This window comes from Physella acuta, unplaced genomic scaffold (genome assembly GCF_028476545.2).
Source record: "Physella acuta isolate Inbredline_101_S28 unplaced genomic scaffold, ASM2847654v3 ptg000486l, whole genome shotgun sequence".
NCBI classification, from domain to species: Eukaryota; Metazoa; Mollusca; class Gastropoda; family Physidae; genus Physella; species Physella acuta.
The window spans coordinates 1110001-1125263 of NW_026732005.1; the positions used below are offsets into that span (position 1 = coordinate 1110001).

The following is a 15263-nucleotide window of genomic DNA, read 5'->3' on the forward strand; positions in this document are numbered from 1 at the left end:
TAGGTTGATGAAATTCCATATATAAGTATTTAATAAAAATCGTAAATCCGTACCAACTTTTGAGCGATTTCTAATAATTGGAAGTGGTACTTTTTCTACTTTGAATTTTTCAAAAGCCTATACATTGAGTACTATTTCAGATAGATAAATGAAATTTCACATGTAAGTAAAAGTGTTTCTTTCAGACTTTTTTTTGCGTGAATTTTTTACATGCATCTCTTCCGGTAGGTTCTTCCTTAATTTGTATTATCTACAAATGCGACCAGTCTTTCTTTAAGACTTTTTTGTCCCCGGAGAGGGGTGGGGGTACTTGAATTTTTTCGGGGGCGAGGAATTTTGGGAATTTTGGGGCATTAATACTAGTGTTTTGAACGGACACAAATTTTGAAAATTCACAAAAAATTAGTTTGAAGATATGCACTTAAAATTTTTAGCTGATTGCCCCAAAATATGGAAGAAGATTATGAATTGATTATTTATAGGGCTTAAAATGTAATATTTTGTGAATGGTGGAAAATCTACGAAGGGGTTAATTTTTCAAGATGGCCGCCGTTGTCATAGTTACGAAGATTTTTTCAAAAAATTTTTTTAGTGGAAATGCATATGCGGATGTATCTTAATAAAGCTGTAAAGAAATAACTGTTTTCTAACGAGTATTTAAAAAGTTTTTTTTACCGGAGCCTTCCCCATTAACCTGAAGATTCAGAAAACATAAGCGAATGTTATCACTTCATATGATAATCTCGGGGATTTTTTATCAAAGCTGCAAAATTTGCGAAGAAAATAAATCTTGGAAATATTGTATATTTGAGAAACTCTGCAGTGTAGTAGATGAATCTGATTGTAAGATAATTAAATTTTTGAAAGAAGCAATTTCTGGGCATTTTGAATCTCTTGAAAACTAACTGCGGCGCTATTTCTCTGAGATGAAAGAAGAAGAATCTGCATTAACCATTCTCTTCTTCCCTAGATGTTGGCAGCATTCCCGATGAATTACAAGATGAATTCTTTGATTTGCAGAATGATTCCGCGTAAGATAAAAAACTGCACACACATTCATACCTAAACGTAAAGTTGATTGACCTTTCGAGAATAGATTTTCAACACTATTCTCCGATTAAAAACAAAATTAAGAAATACATGGAATGTTGATAATTACATAGGTTAGCGTTAACAATAAATTAATGTTTAATAAATAGCATGCAATTTTACTAATCGTATTAAAATAGTTATCAATAATAGTTCATATTGAAAGTCTTCTAGCAAATCTTATTTTAGTGCTTATTAATTTCCATACTAATTTCGGCTTTTTAATTTTATGGGGGTCGAGGGTCACTTACATTTTATTAAAAGGGATCGCCATTCGAAAAAGTTTGGGAACCACTGAGCTAGGGCATCATAGGTAATGCACAAATTGGCCGGCCAATGTATGATTTGGCCGTATATATATATATATATATATATATATATATATATATATATATATATATATATATATATATATATATATATATATATATATATATATATATATATATATATATATGCGTAGCGACCCCTCCCGGCGCCCGGGGCGAACTTTTATTTTGGCGCCCCCCTATATAGGCCCTATATATATATATATATATATATATATATATATATATATATATATATATATGCGTAGCGACCCCTCCCGGCGCCCGGGGCGAACTTTTATTTTGGCGCCCCCCTATATAGGCCCTATATATATATATATATATATATATATATATATATATATATATATATATATATATATATATATATATATATATATATATATATATATATATATATATATATATATATGTGTGTGTGTGTGTGTGTGTGTGTGGGACTAGTCTGGAAAAAAATTAATAATTACGCTGTATGATTTTCTTTTTATATTTTATCTTTGGACCAGTCTCTGTTATGCTATAGTACATATTTGGATTATAAGTTTGTTAGATTACGGTCATACAATTGACATACAATAGCAAATTATTGTTCACATTGGAATACGTCATGGGTATTTTGTTGACTGGTTGATTGTATAGTGTAGCAAGCTAGAAGAAACAAATTGGAATCCAACAGACACAGCAGCTCGAAGTCTTGGATTTCGCAGATGTGCGCTGTCTTCTCGCACACAATCAACAACAAATTGTACGGGACGAAGAAGCAGTAATAACGGGTGTAATGATAATAGCTGACGCTCATGACGTTCAGATTAGAATCAGCATGCGATAAAATGCGTATTAACATTCTAAGTCGATATGGAATTCAAATGCATAGTCAAAAAAATTCAATCAGGATCTATAGCTAAATACGATGTGTCTTTTATTTTATGGCTCGGAGCTAGGTTAAAGACAGTGGAGAATGAAAAGGTGGTGGTTAGGACACAATATGAGGAAGACAAAAAATAACATCCCTATGCAGGTGCTTGTGTGAAGTCCATGGGGAAAGTGAAAGAGAAAAAGACTAAATAAGTTCTGAAGGAAATCGTTTGAAATAGAGAAGGAGGAGGCTGGATTATTAGGGTTCGATCTTCAAAAAATGAGTTGACGAAGTGTTGCCTATGCCTATGTTCTTTAGGAAGCCGAAACGAATAAAAAGAAGAAAATCAAAAGAGCTTAGAACAGTGGGTTCCATCAAACCCGAGAGCTTCGGTAATTCAGTCTCTGGCTTCCGCGGAGGTCAAAACGATCAGCAGACTCATATGATTCACGTTCCGGTCACTGTTTCTTAAGGATATATATTTTACAGTTAGCAATCAAGGTAGAAAACAGTTAAATCAGTACGCAAAGGCTCTCAGCCGTTAAATTTCTTTACTCTGTTTATAATTCAAAACTGCAGCTTAAAATGAGCTTTAAAAAAACATTTCCACCCCTTTTGGCGCCCCCCAAGGGTCGGCGCCCGGGGCGGCCGCCATATATATATATATATATATATATATATATATATATACACATATGTATGGATGTGTGTGTGTGTGTGTGTGTGTGTGTGTGTGTGGATGTGTGTGTTACGTTAAAGCCCGAAAGCGGCCAAAGCACGCCAATTATGACCTACCATTGAACAGCCAAAGTCCGAACCTTTACTTAGTTTCGGCCCTTAGGCCGGCCAGTCAGCGGACTCTTGCCGTGATGAACTGTCCGAATTTCGAAATAGAAGATCATCTGGCTAGGCTTTCTTTTAATATCGTAAGGATCATGAATTAGGTCTTTATAAATTATTAATAAAGATAAGGACAGAAACATTCAAATTATTTTATTGTACTATATTTTTAATCAACATTTTCACTTGTTACAACAAGATGAACGTTTACGGCATTTAGAATAGCATATTAACTTGTAGTTTTTACACTTGGGGGTTATCCAGTTATCCACACAAATTTTGAGTTGAAACACCCTCCACCCTCTTTTCCGTCAGATTACTAATTCAATTACATGTAATGTGAACCTTGCTATGCTATAAATTCGATATTTTCATCAACATCTTTACTAGGCCTAAATATAAGTTGAGCCCAGAAAGTGTTGACAAAACTAAGTATACTCTAAACGACTTAGTATAAACTAAGCCCTACATTTTAAGCCCTTGGTTTATTTAAATGTTTTTTGCCATACCAAACAAAAACTGCAAAGTATTAAACATTTATTTTTGTATTTTATGGGATTTTTTTGCTTTTGTAGATGCCTTATAATTCTTAACAATCGTAACATTTGTAAGTAATAGCCTCCTCGGATTCATTACCACAATCCCTTTGTATTTTATTTCTCGTTTTATAACAAATAAAGCGGATGTGATCTCCCATAAACTTTCTCGGGGGAAGGCAACTCGACATATTTTTCAATCCATTTTTAATTACTTAAACTTTTAAAAATAGAATAGAATCTCGTAGAAAAAAGAATTGTGCGCACGAAGCGGACGGCAAACAATTTGTGTATAATATTGCGAAATATTTGTACTTTTTAAATTCATATTCGTTTTTTGAGAAATCGGAAATAGCGTAAATTACCACTTCCGGTCTACGGAATCTACTCAACGTGTAATAGAAGGAAGGCAGATAATTAGATTTTTTACTTATATGTTAAGTTTGGTTTATCTGTCTGAAACAGTACTCAAGTTATAGGCTATTGAAAAACCAAAAGTAAAATTCATTTACTAGAAATCGTTTAAAAGTTGATACAAAACTACAAATTTGATATAATACTTGTATATGAAATGTCATCAAACTGACTGTAACGGTACTCAAGTTATCGTGTTCACATACATATACATATACACATACATACACACATAGACACACGGGAAAAAATTGCAAAACTATGTTTTCTAACTCAGGATTACAAAACTTACTCTATACTTCGTGTACGAGAAAGAAAATAAACCGGGAGTGATCTCCCCTAAACTTTCTCGAATATTCTAATATAACACTACGTGGGATGTCAACTCGGAATATAGACATGATTTTTGTTTACTTAAACTTTTAAAAATAGAATAAAATCTAGTAGAAAAAAAAATTGCGCACCACGCGAGCACCAAAAAAAATGTGCGTAATAGTGCGCAATATTATTAGTACTTTATAAATTTACATGCATTTTTTGAGAAATCGGAAATAGCGTAAATTAGTACTTCCGGTCAACGGAAATTACTCAAAATTTGATAGAAGGTAGAGATTGCTTTAAACCATGCACAGATATAATACTAACGATTTTTATCTAAAGTCGGTTATACATACAGCTTGATGTAGCATTTTTCTCTATCATTAGCAGGTTTACGCCATGGTGTTACCCCCCCCCCCCCCCTTCCACCCTTGTCGGGATTTGTCAAATTTGTTCTTAAAAGACTATTTAACACTCTAACTGACCACTTATTTAAGTGGAATTATCATATGTCTGTATATATTTTGCTATTTTTTGACTTGGTATCACCCCCCCCCCCCCTAATTGGTGTCACTGGTGCGGTTCCGGTGCCCCCCCCCCCCGCTATGCACCTGTTTTAGATCTAATTGCATTTAAACTTGGGTTTCACTTCTTTAAAATGTTGAAAAATAAACTTGAAAATACCATGAATTAATAGAGAAAATTGCCGTGGCAATTAACACCCCCCCCCTCCCCACTTTCGAGCTATCAAAAATTTGCCACTTGTTTTTGTCGGGCGATTTACAGTTACATCTCTGATACATTTATCCACATATTAAGCTTGTGTTTTTAACACGAGAACAACAGATTTAATTAGTATATTTTATATGCAGTTTTTTAAATTATTTTTTTAAATTTTATATGAAATCATTTTAATGTTAAATTCATAATCTTGACGTCAACATTGACCAGACCTCCACCCTCCCCGTACACACGCGTCCACAATAGTCGATTTTTTAACCCTAAGAGTGGACGTAATACATAAACGACCCCAAGAAGCGATTTTCGTGCATTTGGTTGTGCAATTGCAGCGAGTGTAGCCTTTGCCGCCGGTCAGTGATTGTGAAATGTGCCCGGATAATCGAACTCGGGACTTTTCGGTTCTGCAAACATGAGCCGTAATCATTATGTTAAATATGTCATCACTGCACGTAATCTCGTTGGCGTTAAATTTAAACATTGTAAATGTACCTGATCAGCATTTATAAATAAATACTTACACACACATATATACAACCACAGATACATGGACAAAATGTCAAAACTATGTGTTTCCGACTCATGGAGGTGTAAAACGTCTAGATTTGTGAAAATCTCGATTTCGATATTTTTTGCACGATTACAATACTTCCTCTATACTTCGTATACGAGAAAGTAAAAATTTAAAACTTTGTCTAATTTAGTTTGGTAAGCCCCAATTTCAACAAAAGAATCAAATCGTACCCTTTTAACTAACACCAATCAATACAATCATGCAACACATCAAGTAGGATGGTCTGAACAACTTCTCTACTTGGAATAGTTTTAGCGCAATTTCCATTCTGGAGAATTGCGTTTATTGACCCGTCATTTCTGGATGTATGAATGTATGAATGTATGAATGTATGGATGTGTGTTCGCAGCTTTAAGTCGTATCTCCTCCTCAACGAAGCAATATCGAGGACTAGTTCCAAAAGCAATTATGTTAAGCAAGTTACGAGGATGATAGTGGGCCAAAAAAATTCCGGAATTCCTTCCTGGATTTCCCGGAAAAGCCAAAAAAACCTCGGAAAAAAATGCAGTTTTTGGCCCATATCTCGGCAACCAGACCTCTTAGCGACTTAAAACATTTACCAATCGATTCCTGCCATAATTTAGAACAATATTGCCGAAGAAAGTTTTCAAAAATATCCTTTCGTTTGGTCACAGAAAAAATTTTGAATTAATTAAAATTTGGACCGAATTAGTAGGCATGTTTATCCAACCACACCACACGCGCCATCACGTTCAATAGCTGCGCCATCACGTTCAATGGCTGCGCCGTCACGTTCAGTAGCTAGGCGCGCAATGGTTTTAGTCATTTAACTCTATTGTAAATAAAACATGTAAAATACTGAAAAAAATTTTAATAAAAAACGTTTTAATAACTAACCAATGGTTTTACTAACCCTGCTCTTGATTGACGCTACGACATAGCTATTTTTAGATAACATATGGAAATTGCGCTTAAATTGTCACTAGACTTTTTAATTACCTTGTTTTAAGTAATTGGTGACATAATGGTGATACTAATAATTATAATTGTAACTCCAATAAGCATATAATGAATAAATTTATTACGAAAGATAAAAAATATGTGCGTATATTATATTTATATAAATATATATAATGTGTTTCACTTATTAAGTTGTAAGTAATGTCCTAGTGAAAGAATTTGGTCTATACTATGTATATAACTTGGTAATAGATTCGGGATCCATTATGCTAGGTTTAAATAACATTTTACGTTTTAGGAAAAATAACACATTTTTTTTAGAAATTCTCGGGTAAAGCCAGAATATATTTAATGTAATAGAAGGATTGTAAATGGAAATTCTAATAAAAAATAAAGAGCTGAACGTTGAAGAAACCAATTCTAGTTTTAAAGTTATATTTTCTTAGAAAATAGTGCGGCTGTTTACCTCGAAATTTACCGAAGACAATGTCAAGTACAAATACGCCAGCTACAGCTAAGCGTTAATAGAGTGGTCAATAGGAAGCACTTGCGTGCTACATAAAACAGGAACTGACAACATGCGGGAAACTGGAACAGGTATTTTTTTATGAAGGTGAATTTGTGATTGTATTTTAACAAAGAAGACTAGTCAATAAAAAGTTACTTCTAAATTGAAATTACTGTTAACAAATGTACGCAATGACTTACTTAAGTCTCCTCTATGTTATATATATATATATATATATATATATATATATATATATATATATGTATATATATATATATATATATATATATATATATATATATATATATCGATGGTTTCGGTCGCAAACTCCGAAAATGTAAATTTTACAGGAGAGACAAAAAACTAATTATTTCATTGTTGATCGCTCTAATACAATTTTTTTTTCTTAATGATATGTGCGAAGAAACTCTCTACCAACTATACTGTAGCGTTTTAAAATGAGTTTTGTTGATATTTACAACATTATAGCAGGTTTAAAAGATAGTCGGTTTTGCTGGGTCTAAAACTTTCGCTGCAAACCGTCTATCTCTTCGCGCGCAGACTTAGCTTATTTGAACCGAGAATTTCGGTCTCTGCCACCTTCGTTCGTTTTGTCCAATGAACGTGATTTAGTTATGTTTATGTTTTTTTATGCTAGAATTAACACTTTATAATATTTCGATTATAACTTAGGGCTCATATTTTAATTATTTGAGTTTATTCTACTTTATGGGATTAGTTTAATTTTAGTAGAGATGTTTTAGTATGGCTTTATCTCTTTCGACTATATACTCATTATGGCTGTATTTAGCACTATACGTGTTTATTGTTGAAGTTTATGCTTTATTAATTACGTTTCTCTTCTCATAGTTTATTTTACTTACACTGGTGGGTGCTGCATTTGCAGAATGATAATAGTAATAATATAAACCTTGCTGTCAAATATTGTATGAACGAGACATAACACATTAACTATATTAATAATGACTAAAGGTTTACTTATTTCACAAAATGCAACAAAACAAAACTGTGTTTATTTGTTTATTTATTCTTTAAATAAACATCGCACGAAGAAATATAAAAAATGGCAACATGTTTATAAAAATGTGTATTTATGACTTGCTTTTAGGTGCTCATATGAAAACTTTTATCTTTTTTTCTGCCCATGTACAACTGGTCAGGGGCTACAGATGAGGTCATAAGGTTGCGACCCTAGTTTAGCAATTGCCAGCTATCTGCTAATTCACTTTGAAGTAGATAGTAGCATCAAGGTTGTACTGTAGTGCCAGAGTTTCTTCCAGGCATCTCTTCGGGGGGGGGGGGCTTAGCCCCCCCGAAAAATTTTTACCGCCCCCCCGAACGAAACGAAATTTATATAATTTATATAGAAAATATATACTTTTAACAGTGTCCGCCCCCCCGAAGAAAGTCTACCGCCCCCCCGAAAATTTCAAGTGCCCCCCCCGGAGAAAAAAGTCTGGAAGAAACACTGTGTAGTGCACGAATATCTGTCGCATTAAATTCTTGATATGTCTGACTGGTCTGTTAAAAAAGGGTGGTGTCTTGTATGGTAAGATTGGTCAGTTGAGAGAGGCTGGTCTATTTCATTGTAAGACTTGTCTGTTGAGAGATTTCGGTCTTTTGCATTTTACGACTGGTATGTTAAGTGAGATTGGTGTCACGTTTGGTAAGATTGGTCAGTTTAGAGATGCTGGTGTCTTGTATGGTAAGATTGGTCAGTTGAGAGAGGCTGGTCTGTTGAGAGATGCTGGTGTCTTGTATGGTAAGATTTTTCAGTTGAGAGATGCTGGTATCTTGTATGGTAAGATTGGTCAGTTGAGAGAATCTGGTCTGTTGAAAGATACGGGTGTCTTGTATGGTAAGATTGGTCAGTTGAGAGATGCTTGCGTCTTGTGTGTTAACATTGGTCAGTTGAGTGAATCTGGTCAGTTGAAAGAAGCTGGTGTCTTGTATGGTAATATTGGTTAGCTGAAAGAGGTTGTTCTGTTGATAGATGCTGGTGACATGTATGTAAGATTGGTCAGTTGAGAGAGGCTGGTCTGTTGAGAGATGCTGGTGTCTTGTATGGTAATTTTGGTCAGTTGAGAGAGGCTGGTCTGTTGAGAGATGCCGGTGACTTGTATGTAAGATTGGTCAATTGAGAGAGGCTGGTCTGCTGAGAGATGCTGATGTCTTGTATGGTAAGATTTTTCAGTTGAGAGAGGCTGATCTGTTGTATGGTAAGACTGGTCTGTTGAGAGAGGTCGATCTGTTGTATGGTAAGACTGGTGTGTTGAGAGAAGCTGGAATGTTGAGAGAGGCTGGTCTTTTGAGAGAGGCGGGTCTGTTGTATAGTAATAATGGTCTGTTGAGAGAGGCTGGCTTGTTGAGAGAGAAGCTGGTATCTTGAAAAAATAAAATTGATTTTTTATTTTGGTCAGTCAGACTGGAATCTTTTTTGACTAATAAAATGACATCATTTTGTTACTTGACAGCTTGAGATTTCTAGCTAAGTTTAATTAGCCTTTTCCCTCTGCTGTATGGTAACATCTGTCAATACAATTTCATATCATGTGATTAAATAATTTCAATTTTGATCTGAAATCTAAACATGTAATACTCATCACTGTAGTAAGATAATTGCTAAGCTCATGTTTTAATGCGTTATATATTGAAGCATGCTTATTATTTATTGAACTCGGAGTTTCTTCCAGGCATTTACCGCCCCCCCCCCCCCCCCCGAACGAAATGAAATTTATATAATTTATATAGAAAATATATACTTTTAACAGTGTCCGCCCCCACCCCCACCCCGAAGAAAGTCTACCGCCCCCACCCCTCCGAAAATTTCAAGTGCCCCCCCCCCCCCCGGAGAAAAAATTCTAGAAGAAACACTTCTTCTTCTTCGTTCTTAATTATTAGTGTTGAGGGGGATCGAGATTTATCTGCAAGTGGGTTTGAACTATAGACTTTGTTCGAATTTATCAACCATGAGCTTTTTGCCGACTCGACCACGCCTCCAACACAATTAAGCGTTACGTATCAACTGGTTATGCGCCATTGAGGCCATTGACTCCGATTTCAGCCTGCTTTTCTTTTTGGATTTGCTTCCATAGCCTTTGTCCAACCAAGAACAAACTACAAGGCAGCAGTTGTTTAATTTTGGAGTTGTCTCTCCTAGAAGAGTGGCTGTCCCCAGCTAACGAGCCTCATCTGCCCGAGGGTTCGAACTCGAGACTTTTCGGTTTAGCAACCATGAGCTTTACCGACTCGACCACGCCGACCCTTGAAGAAACACTGATTGAACTGAATAGCCATCTCAATAGTTGGCCATTAATATCAAAATTAATCATACAGGCATTTACTAAAGACAACTAAGCATGTTGTTTAACATGTACGCCAAACATTTTGTGACCTACCATATAAACTTTTCTTAACACGTAGCTAAACCCTCAATATAAAGCTATTAGTGAATTAACAATAATTAAATTTATTGCACAGGCTTGTGGAAATGTAATTCTAATAATATTGTTTCAATTGATCTCTAGATCTAGATTTAGATTCTAGAATGAAGATCTAGTTTCAAAGCATTGTGTAAGCCTAAAGAAAATGTAAACAAATCAGTTTGGTTCTTAAAAATCTACTGGTAATAGGCTAATTTAAACAAATACTCTATGTTTATTATTTTTTTAAATGATAAAATATAATAGAATAGATGAAAATAATCAATCAAATATTTTTACGAATAAGTAATTTGACTGCTGTGGTGTAAAATCGTGTGATTGCAGTGTGCGACTGCGTTTCCGATCAAAAGTGTACTGACAAATATAGCGATGTTCGTTTTGCGCCGAGATTTTTAGCGCTAGAAATAATAGGCGGTTTGTTCAAATGATTAAATCTCGATAATCATTCTACAGATTTCTAAAATATTTTCAGGGATTATGGGGAATCATACTGGCTTTTGATTTATGTAAAAAACAGAAAATTGAATTTTTTTGAGTTAGACGGTTTGCGACCATATATATATATATATATATATATATATATATATATATATATATATATATATATATATATATATATATATATATATATATATATATATATATATATATATATATATATCATTCGTTTGTGGCCCCTGGGGAGCAAAGGGCTGCAACCACACATCTCCAGCGGACTCGGTTTTGGACTGCTCCCCTTTATCTGTGCCCATGTGAGCCCAGTTATTTTCGCCTCTTCTTCAATCGTTCTTCTCCATGTCTTACTTGGCCGGCCCACCCTCCTTTTTCCCTGGGGATTCCAGTCCAAAGCATGTTTTGCGATGTTCTTTTCTTTTTCTTTTCTTAATGTGTGTCCGATCCATCCCCATTTACGGGCCTTGATATCTTTCTCTATTGGCTGTTGCTTTAAAATTTGCCACAGGTCTTTGTTTGATATTTTGTCTGGCCATCTTATTTTAAGTATAAGTCGTAAGCATTTGTTTACGAATGCCTGTCGCCTATCAGTATTTATCTTCGTAACCCTCCAAGTCTCAAAGCCATAGAGCAGCACTGCCTTGATATATATATATATATATATATATATATATATATATATATATATATATATATATATATATATATATATATATATATATATATATATATATATGTATAAGAAATATTGGGGTCTATCGAGGCTAGTCGCAATAATTAGATTTAAAAGATGACACTTTTTGTAAACTGTGTCTACATTGCTACTGTTTTATTTATTTTAGCCCTCGATGTGAGAACGGCAATTAACCTATCGCGCCATTTGCGCGAAATAGCGACCTTTTTCGGCCCTTGTTAATCACCAGCCCTCGCTTTTGTAGTCTAACCTGGTATGTAAGTGCTGCTATGGCACTTCGTTCGCAACATTCAACTCGGTATTTTAGATTCCAGTAGTGTGCATCAAAATAGCATATAATTTAGTTTACATTTAAAGGGTATGTCTTGTCAAAACCGTTAGCTAGAATTTGTAAAACACAGATTACTAATTATATTAAGTTAGATTTAAGATTTTTATTAAATAGACGATTATATAAGAAGTGGTACTACGTGTAAATGCCAGTTACTTTTAGTAGTATAACTATATTATGTACATTAACTTTCCATTGTAAATGCTTTGATTTTGTTATATTGTTTTTTTTAGGACGAAATGAGCATCTCTAAGCACATTGATCTTGTCCTAATAGGCAAAACTGGAAATGGAAAAAGCGCTACTGGAAATGCAATTTTACGAAAATCAGATGCTTTATAAGCAATTTCAGAACAGATTCTGTTACAAAAAGGGCTAATTATGAGTTCAGCGAATTTGATGACCGCATCATACAAGTTGTTGAGGCCCCTGGTGTTATGGACACAGACTCAGAGGAATGTGAAGATATTGAATTACTTTCTAAGGCTTTAGAAGATGCTATGATAAGCAATCCCGAAGGATACCACGCCTTCCTGGTTGTCGTTAAGTTTGGCAACCGTTTTACTAAAGAGGAACAAAAAGCAATACAACTATTTAAAGGAATTCTAGGCGAAGACTTTCTGAAAAACTATGGCATCATAGTAATGTGCAACGGTGATAATTTTAAAAGAGAAGCGTCAAAGAATAACATGACTGTGGAAACTTATTGCAACAGTCAAATGGGACTTTTTAGATCGCTATTGGATGACTGCAACAATAGGATAGTTCTGTTCAACAACGTGACGGAAGATGAATATGAAAAATATCAGCAAGTAAAAAATCTAGTTAATGCAGTTGATCAGCTACAAAATAGCGGTAGACGATACACAAATGATTCTTTTAAAAAGGTTGAAGATAAGCGTAAACATATGATGGTAACGTCAAATATAAATGTGATTGAAAAAGATATTTTAATAAAGCAAAGAGTTATTTTGGACAACATGAAAAACATTCAAGAATATTCAAAGAGCGATGAGATTCAAAAGATCGAAAAATTACAAAAACTCATGCCTCAAATTGATGAACTGATACAAGACTTGCAAACAAAAGATCGAGGGACTGGGGCGCTACATAAACTATTTGAAAACGTAAAAGAAGCCAGAAAGAATCTTAGCGACACAATAGAATTTAACAAAACAGTAGTAAAAAACAGAGAAGAATCTAAGGCCAGAGAAGAGGCAATTAAAAAGGAGGCAGAAGAGAAAAAAAGAAAAGCAAAGCTAAAACTTGAACAGGAAATGATAGAAAAACAAAAAGAACTGGAGGAACAACTAAAACAGCTAAATGATTTAAAAGAAAAAGAAAGAGCGAAAATGAAAGAAGAAATGGACGCTAAACTAAAAGATAAGTTGGAAAAGGAAAAGAAAAAGATAGAACAAAAAGCGGCTGATGATTTAAAAACAATGGAAGCAGAAATCATTAAGCGCTACCACATATCTCAACAATAATACTAATTATGGTATATGCTTTAAGCTATTTAAATTACATTGCTTTAATTAAAGTGACTATAGTTCTATTTTAAAAGATACACCGTTTACTATTAAAATTTTAAATTATTTATTTTAAATCGTAAATCTCTGAAGTAGAGTATCTCTGCTTATTAGCCACTGCAGATCAAGCCTGACATATTTAACTAAAACACCAAATGTGTCAATCAGAGTATTACCAAGAATCCTGTAGTGGTGCTTTTTTTGTCAATAAATGTATATTTGGGTCACATACACTCGATAAAATTAGTTAGATTTATAATGCATATCACTCAGAAAATGATGCATATATCATATATATATATATATATATATATATATATATATATATATATATATATATATATATATATATATATATATATATATATATATATATATATATATATATATATATATATATGCTTGAATTTTTTAAATGTTCATTTAGTATATTACGACTAAAACTCTTTGGGTTTCCGGCTTAATCTTTATAATGTAGTTCTCTTACTCTTTAGGTCAGAAATTCAGCAACATGTATGGAATTTCAAAATATTTCAAATGTAATTAAAATAAGCTTCAATGCGACGTGGAGGTACAATAAATAGACTTTTTAAAAGGAAAAACGCTAGATAAGACCTAGTACTTTTCCTTTATCTTTCTAACCGCTACGGAATTATGTCACTTTCAACCCAAATATAACTTTCAATAGAAAAAAAAGAATTGCTACTGAACTTATATACGATATAATCAAGCATAGAAAGTATTTGCGAACTGCATGAACGAAACCAGTGTGTGCATAATAAAGGGCAAAATGTATACATTAAAAAGAAACTATTTTGTTTTTTAAATTAATTAAACAAATAATTAAGTCACGTTATATGTCAAAAATGTAAAGGAAATCGTTCAAAATGTGATAGATGCATCCGCTTACAAAGTATTCCTAATAAGTAAATTTCGTCCATCTAACATAAACAAAACTCAAGTTATGGGCTTTTCATTGGAGGTAAAATGTAAGTCACTTACGGTTCCGGAAGTCGTTCCAAAGTTGATACAAAATTATTTTTTTTAAATACATATATATCTCAAATTTTGTCATTATTACTGAAACGGTACTCAAGTTATTATGTTCACATAAAAACTGACTAAATAGGAAAACTGAGGTTTTCGGGCTCAGGGAGGTGCAAATTCTCGATTACGATTTTTTTTAATGACTACAATATTTCTGCTATACTGTTTTCAATTGTCACGAACTTTAACGATATGTTATTTTGTTATTTCTATTATTGACAAAAAATATGATTAGTTTTAAACACTATTCGCTAGTGATTTTTTTTTAAAACGAAAAGTCATGACATAACATTGGACTTTCCTAATTTTGTTCGTATTTGTTTTCTTCTGTCATTTGTAACTTTTTTTAATGAGTGTAAGCAGGAAGAATTTGTATACTAATAATTTTAATAAAAAAAATATCTCCATTACGTGTAGTCTTCAAAATTAATTGATCTAATGAATAAATAAGTAGTGTACCTGTTCAGCACGACGTTGCGGGCTGACGCAATATTTTAAGAGGATTTCATCAATACGCTGCCAATCGTATAGCTTTATACGCGTGGCCAGTTTTAAAAATAAAACTGATTTATTTAAATAAAAACAATGCCAGCGCTATGTTTCTTGGATTTAAGCTGTTGTGG

The 15263-nt window shown here is 33.5% G+C and overlaps 2 protein-coding genes across 2 annotated transcripts in view; both read left to right on the plus strand.

Moving 5' to 3' along the window:
- Positions 1-12406, plus strand: part of LOC131944245 (uncharacterized) — a 61431-nt gene extending 49025 nt beyond the window's left edge. The window contains exon 15 of the mRNA XM_059304784.1: positions 12299-12406. Coding sequence (XP_059160767.1) covers positions 12299-12406 — 108 coding nt within the window. The remainder of the gene's footprint in view (positions 1-12298) is intronic.
- A 5-nt stretch (positions 12407-12411) lies between these two features.
- On the plus strand, positions 12412-13862 carry LOC131944246 (uncharacterized). Its single transcript, XM_059304785.1, has one exon. The coding sequence runs from the start codon at positions 12502-12504 to the stop codon at positions 13549-13551; it is 1050 nt and encodes a 349-aa protein (XP_059160768.1). The 5' UTR covers positions 12412-12501; the 3' UTR covers positions 13552-13862.
- The last annotated feature ends 1401 nt before the right edge of the window (positions 13863-15263 follow it).

Excerpts from the sequence above, each read along its gene's own strand:
- LOC131944246 (XM_059304785.1), top strand. The coding sequence starts at position 12,502 with ATGGACACAGACTCAGAGGAATGTGAAGATATTGAATTACTTTCTAAG.